At 37.9% G+C, this 7,500-nt stretch overlaps 1 protein-coding gene across 1 annotated transcript in view; it reads right to left on the reverse strand.

The window, feature by feature from the left end:
- The window catches only part of LOC115220503 (coiled-coil domain-containing protein 81-like), a 45,737-nt gene that overhangs the window by 9,783 nt on the left and 28,454 nt on the right, over positions 1-7,500 (reverse strand). Inside the window, exons 6-7 of the mRNA XM_029790639.2 lie at positions 6,284-6,597; positions 2,032-2,227 (exon numbers count right to left, since the gene is read on the reverse strand). Coding sequence (XP_029646499.1) covers positions 2,032-2,227; positions 6,284-6,597 — 510 coding nt within the window. The remainder of the gene's footprint in view (positions 1-2,031; positions 2,228-6,283; positions 6,598-7,500) is intronic.

The following is a 7,500-nucleotide window of genomic DNA, read 5'->3' on the forward strand; positions in this document are numbered from 1 at the left end:
TTGACAACCGATGTTGGTACGTTTATGTCTCCGTAAATTAACAGTTCAACAAGTTAACATATAAATAGGAGTAATCCATCCCAAACCACACCCAGACTCCACATAAAAGCAGGAAATGAGGTTTTATTTGTCCTCCCAGCAATGCCAAATACATAAATATATGTGTGTTTTGGTGTGCTCGTGCGTGTGTGTGTGTGTTTGTTAATCCTACACTTGTCAGGTCTGAATAACAAATAAATTATTCAACATGGCTGCTCTGTAAAATTCTATTATGAGAAAGCCGAAGGAAATAGAAGGCCAAACTCATTTCATTATAGAGAAGAAATATATGTGCCATAGGCCAACAGACGGAAATGTAGACATCAAAATTCTTTCATTTGATATTATAAATGAAAATCATATTTAGCAAAAGACTGAGGATGTTCATATTGAAAGATAAAATACACTTACGGCCATGTAACATTACATCAGTTTTATGTGAAACAGAGGTCATTCCCTACCACACCGAACTTAACGTTGGAGGAAAGCTTTATATTATAATCAATTTAAGCAAAGATTCTATTACTACTTGCTGTCATTCAATCACCTGGACAAGGACATCCAATATTAATGTGGCGTATGCAATCGTTGAAGGATTAAAAAACAGGACGTCAGATGGAAATTATTTAAGAGACCAAAAACATACTTTTATAGAATTAAAACATGCAAACTTTGATTGGGCAGAAATTATACAAAACTTTTTCTAATGTCTGTCTCAGCTTTAAACATGAAATGTTTACAAGATGTCCTCGAATAGCCAGAGACATACTAACAAACTGGAAAGCACAGCAATTGAACAACAAAACATTATCAGGAACCACCCTACTATGAAAGGAAACTTCTTACATGTTCAGTTTTCTTTCTTCATCTTATGTTCTTTCTCTCTTTTTTTTTCCTCTTTTCTTATGTTTCCCCTTTCCCCTTCCTCTTCTGTTTCTTCAAATTCCTTCTTTTACCCATTCCACGAAACAGATTCATGATCTGGAGCTGAAATACCTTTGCTCAAATTTTATTGCTTACAGTACTCAAACAATGAGGTCAAGTGGACAGACAGTATATTATCAGGTCATTAATGTCTGGTTTTGAACTGAAAATTTATTTTACTTATATCAACAAAAAGCAGTATACACCTAAGTTATCGACACAATTTTACCATTTTCTCGGTAGCTTATTTACGCTGGCAATGAAGAATTCTGGAGAGCAAGAGGTGATGAAATTACGAAAGGCTGTTTTTGCATCTTCTTCAGATTTGAAATTTTTACCTTCCCAAAAGTTGTCTAATGCCTGGAAAACGTGATAGTCAGTTGGTGCAAGGTTTAATGAATATGATGGATGACTGAGTACTTCCAGGTTCAGTTCATGTAACTTGAGTAGCATTCTCTATGCAACATGTGGTTGAGCAAGAGAATTGCAAGAGAATTGGCCTGTCTCCATTGACCAACCTCACTCGTTTAATTGCAAGTTCACTCATCATTTCATCCAATTGGTTGATGTATACATCTGCTGTAATTGACTTACCGAGTCTCATGAAGCTGTTGTGGATGACACCAGTGCTGGACCACCAAACAGACATCATTAGCTTTTATTTTTGTGAATATTCTTTTTTGGGATTGCGTTTTGGTACACTTCGTCTCTATCCAACCACTGTGCAGAACGCTTGCTATTGTTGAAAAGAATCCATATGAAATACCCATTTTTCTAGTTTCTCAGCCTAAGAAATACTAAAAGTAATTACCCAATCAATGATGGGTATTATTGCTAATATGTGTGTGTGTGTCTTTGCTTGCCACTCCATTGCCTGACAATCGGTGTTGGTTTGTTTATATTCTTGTAACTTAGCATTTCAGCAAAAAGGTACCAATAGAATAAGTACCAGACTTAAAAATAAGTACTGGGGGCGGTTTGTTTGACTGCAACCCTTTGAGGCAGTGCTCCAGCATGGCCACAATCCAATGGCTGAAACAGATGGAAGATAAAAGATCAGAAACTCACCTTCTTCTACGATTTAAAGACCCAGCAGATCGAGATTTTTCTAACACTGGAAAGCAATTGTTAAAGTCTTCAGTGTGTGCTTCCTTTGCAAAGTTTGGTTTACCATATTGTGCTTTTGTTGAAGTATCTTCCAACGAATAAACACTTCGGTTAGAAAAATTCTCAACTTCATCATTTCTGTAAGACATATCAGGATCTACAAAAAGAAAAATAATTGATGTCTTAAAATGTTTTGAAGTCTGGATGGAGAACCTGAGGTTCAACTGCTGTGTTGAATGTTCATCATCCCACCAGTCTGCCATCACCCCTTCCTTCCTTATTCATATGTTGTGACAGAGAAAAACACATGAGTATATTATTATAATGTGTGTGTGTGACCCCCTTCAGTCATGAATAACCATAGGATTGCATCTAGAAAGTCACCCTCAGAGGCACAAGTCTGAGCAAGGTTGTTTATGGAAGACCAGCAGTCGCCCATGCATACCGGCCTCCCCTCTCCACGCCACCAACGTTGTCCAAGGAAAAGGCAAAAGGGCTGATACAACTTGGCACCAGTGACGTCGCAGCTCATTTATTAACGTGCAAGTGGCTGAGCACTCCACAGACACGTGTACCCTTAACGTAGTTCTTGGGGAGATTCAGCATGACACAGAGTGGGACAAGGCTGGCCCTTTGGAATACAGGTACTACAGAAACAGGAAGAAAGAGTGAGAGAAAGTTGCGGTGAAAGAGTACAGCAGGGTTCACTATCACCCCCTGCCGGAGCCTCGTGGAGCTTTTAGGTGTTTTCGCTCAATAAACACTCACAATGCTCGGTCTGGGAATCGAAACCGCAATCTTACAACCGCGAGTCCGCTGCCCAAACCACTGGGCCATTGCGCCTTGACATATTATTATAGTAGAAGATTAATAATGAAGATCTTTGATGGAGAACTGACAGCTACATTGACCTGGCCAGATAACCACACAGAAGAACCACATTGGCTTGAATTTTCTCATCATTATTAATTCTTTCTACTATGAGCACAAAGCCTGAAATTTTGTTGGAAGGGGCTTAGTTAACCACATCAGCCCCAGTGCTCAACTGGTACTTATTTTATTGCCACCAAAAGGATGAAAGACAAAGCTGACCTCTTTTGCCCAGTGTGCTAACAATTCTGCCAACTTGCTGCCTTCTTTCTTGTCTTTGATAATGGAAATAGCTAAAACATAAATGATAAATCCTCGATTCTTTACAATGCCAAACCAGTTATAAGCAAGTTCTGATATTAAATTTCACAAGGCGCAGAAGTGGCTGTGTAATAAGTAGCTTGCTTACCAACCACATGGTTCCAAGTTCATTCCCACTGTGTGGCACCTTGGGCAAGTGTCTTCTACTATAGCCTCGGGCTGACCAAAGCCTTATGAGTGGATTTGGTAGATGGAAACTGAAAGTCTTATGCATCTCTTATTATAAAAGGCAGATTTTATCTGCCTCCCTTTGGGAGTTATACAAATCTACAATATAGGATTTCTTCAATTACAATTTACCTAGCATTTTTAAGAGTACAATGCATCGCGTCATGCCAGGTCCAGTTTTTTAAATTTAAACTCCAATTAAGCAAAATTTACAGAAAACTCACATTCTGGTGTGTGTGTCAAATGCTTTTCTTAGTCTGGTTTACAGCACACGCAAACGCACACACACAGTGTGCAACAAATAAAGTGAAACTAGATGTAATATTTGTTTCTGTCATCACACTGATAGATACATAAGTAAAATGTATGGGAAGCTAACAGATAAGAGTGAGTGAAAATGTTCTTGGAAGAGTGTAAATTAGCGACAGAGTGATTTGAGGGAGACTAAACTGAAAGTAAATAGCGAGAGAGAGTGATTTGAGGAAGACTTTACATTAAATAACCGTAGTGGCTTGTGTTAGTAATAAAGTAAACATACACTCATACATACATACATACATACATACATACATACATACATACATACATACATACACACACACACACATACACACACACACACATACACACACATACATACATACACACATACATACATACATACATATACATACATACATACACACACACATACACACACACACAGTATTGAAGCTTGAGAACAATGTGTTAGTAATAAAGTAAACATACACTCATACATACATACATACATACATACATACATACACACACACACACGCATACACACACATACACACACACATACATACATACACACACACATACATACATACACACATACATACATACATACATACATACATATACATACATACATACACACACACACACATACACACACACACAGTATTGAAGCTTGAGAACAATCAGATACATTTGCAACACATCTGTTGAAAATATTATTGTTCACACACATACATATACATATATACATACAGACAGACAGACAGATAGACACATACACACACACACACACACACACATGATCCAGCATGGCCACAACCTCAAGGCTGAAACATATAAAAGAATAACAGAATATAAATGTGTGCATGTGTGTGAGAGAGAGAGTGTGTGTGTACATGTATGTATGTATGTATGTATATATATATAATAATGCGGTTTTTTCAACAGCTTGAATTAAAAGTCAGAGGGGAATGGGATAAACTACTTATATTAACTTGCTATAAAAGCAGGTAGTAATTTTATCTTGTCCTTATTCATAGTGCAAGTTTTGAAGAGTGCATTTCGATTTTAACAGCTATTTTTTTCAAAGCTATATTGGAAGTAACAAAGGAGCATATTTGGCATATTTTGCTTTATGAGTTCAATAAAGACAACAATGCAACGGAAAGTACAAGAAATATTAATGCAGTATATGGGGATTGGACAATAAGCGTAAGGCAGTGTCAATGGTGGTTCCAGAAATTCCGAGCCATAAACTACAGCCTAGAAGACGAGCCTCATTCTGAAAGATCTGTAGAACTCGACAAGGACATCCTGAAAACCCTGGTGGAACAAAATCGCATCGTAACTGTTGAGGAACTAGCAGAGAAGCTTGGATTTGGTCATTCAACCATTCATTGATACCTGTGTGCTATCGGAAAAGTCAGCAAATTGGGTCAATGGGTTCCTCACGAACTTTCTGAGTCTAATTGCATGCAGAGAGTGAATGTATGCTTTTCTTTGCTGTCACATCTCACCACTACTGCGCTATGTATATCTATATATATAAAACTGTAGTTGTGTGAGTGTCTGTCCCCTTCGATTTAGATTCCTAACTACTCCCACATTTTGCGGTGCAGTTTAACCAAATTCGGGTAGCTTATAGTCGTGATTCATATCGAGCCCGTCTGAGTATTAGCGCACGTCTACGATGAGTCTACGATTTAAAAATAATTTAACATCATTTTTTATTCCATTTTTAATGCATAATTTTTCGTGTGTCGATGGCGGCGGAGCTGGCGTCCACGCTCACACCTGCACCTGTGGGGAAGGGAGTGTAAGGAAATCAACGTCGTAATGCGTTGTCAAGGAGACCAGCGTTCTTTTAGAACAACGACTTCATGGCTTGAAGACACCAAAACAGAAATGGCTAAGAAAGCGTCTACATGAGTCTACGATTTAAAAAAAAATTTACCATCGTTTTTTTTCCATTTTAATGCATTTTTTCGCTATTATATAAGGGAAGTAACTCTCTAAAAATGTCTACGATGAGTCAACGATTTTTTAAAAAATTTACCATCATATTTTTTCCATTTTTAATGCATTTTTTGCTATTTTTTGGCTATAACTCTCTAAAAATGCTTATATAGTTATTTCCCTTACAAACCCGAGCAACGCCGGGCGATACTGCTAGTGTATGTATATGTATATATATATATGTGTATGTATATGTATATATACATATATATGTATGTATGTATATGTATATATATATGTATGTATATATACATACATATATATGTATGTATATGTATATATATATATGTATGTATGTGTGTGTATATGTTTGTGTGTTTGTGTTTGTCCCCCCAACATCACTTGACAACCGATGCTGGTGTGTTTACGTCCTAGTAACTTAGCAGTTTGGCAAAAGAGACCAATAGAATAAGTGCTAGGCTTCCAAAGAATAAGTCCTGGGGTCGATTTGCCCGACTAAATGCGGTGCTCCAGCATGGCCGCAATCAAAAGTCTGAAGAAGAGTAAGGATCAAAATACTACACTGAAAGGAAAATAGGAAAAATGTCAAATAACAAAGGGAGATAAGACTTACTGGCAATGTTTTGACCAGTTATCAAAATCGCTGGTCCTGTGTTCCTCTCAGCGTTTGTTCTCATCACATTTTCAATTATGACATTAGTAGCTGCATCTGCAACAGGGGTGAATTCTGCAGGTGGGCTGTGGGCAGGTGTGTTTTCAGCAGGAACATTGTCAATGTTAAGCTCTAAAGCAGGAACAAAAGGATTTTCATCTAATCCATCATCTGTGACAAGTGGTTCTTCAGGTAGAGCTTCCGGAACATTCTCTTCGAAATTTTCCTCAAGAACTTGGTTCATCTGACAGGGACTTTCAGCAGCTTTCAAAGAACTTTAAGATAAACAGAAGTAATAAAAACAGATATTTTAAGGACCTGTAAAACATACCTGTTGGTATTTAAACCTTGATTTAGTCACATTAAGTAAATATCAAACAAATCTGTGGCTTCTACCCCTGATCGCTATATCTATAAACGGCAAAATGTCTGTGAATCTGTGTGTCTGTGTGCCCTTTATATAAATCCACAGTTTTTCACGTAAAAGGCTCGCATTTTATATGGGCTTTCAAAACTGTCTGAGGGTGGTCGTAAAGATCTTTTCATTTCCCCAGTCACCCCAGAAAGCCATTAAAAAAAATCAATAAACCGACCCCTTTTTGCCCAACAGTTGAATGCACGTGCGCATTTGCAGACAGTCTGCATGACTCTGCACATTTTTGTGTTTTGCAAAGACGCGTTATCATGTGTTTTGGCTTTCAAACGTGCACGCTTTTTTGATTTGAGAAATGCAAGGGATTAATTAACGAGTTAGACCGAGTGAATAACAAGAGAGAGGGATTTTCATGAAAGACCAAATATGCTCAACTCGCACTAGACCCAGCAACACCAGGTCATAGTGCTAGTAGAACTATATTCTATTAGTGTTTTACAGATATGGCTGCATGGTGAAGAAACCTGCTTTGCAAGTATGTGGTAAAGGTAAAGGTAAAGATACCTTTTCAAGTCATGCTAACTCATCAGGGCCAGTTTTCTGGTTTCCATGGCATATAAAATCCCTATCTGAATGGGATGCCGGTCCATTGCAGGATTACTGATTTTTGCCAGCTGAGTGGACTAGTCCAATGTGAAATGAAGTGTTTTGCTCAAGAACACAATGTATCACCTGGTCCAGGAATTGAAACCAATGCCTTGTAGGTTAATTTGATTGGTGGAAACTGAATGGAAGCCTGCCCTGT

Source organism: Octopus sinensis, linkage group LG16, assembly GCF_006345805.1.
Source record: "Octopus sinensis linkage group LG16, ASM634580v1, whole genome shotgun sequence".
Classification (NCBI taxonomy): domain Eukaryota; kingdom Metazoa; phylum Mollusca; class Cephalopoda; order Octopoda; family Octopodidae; genus Octopus; species Octopus sinensis.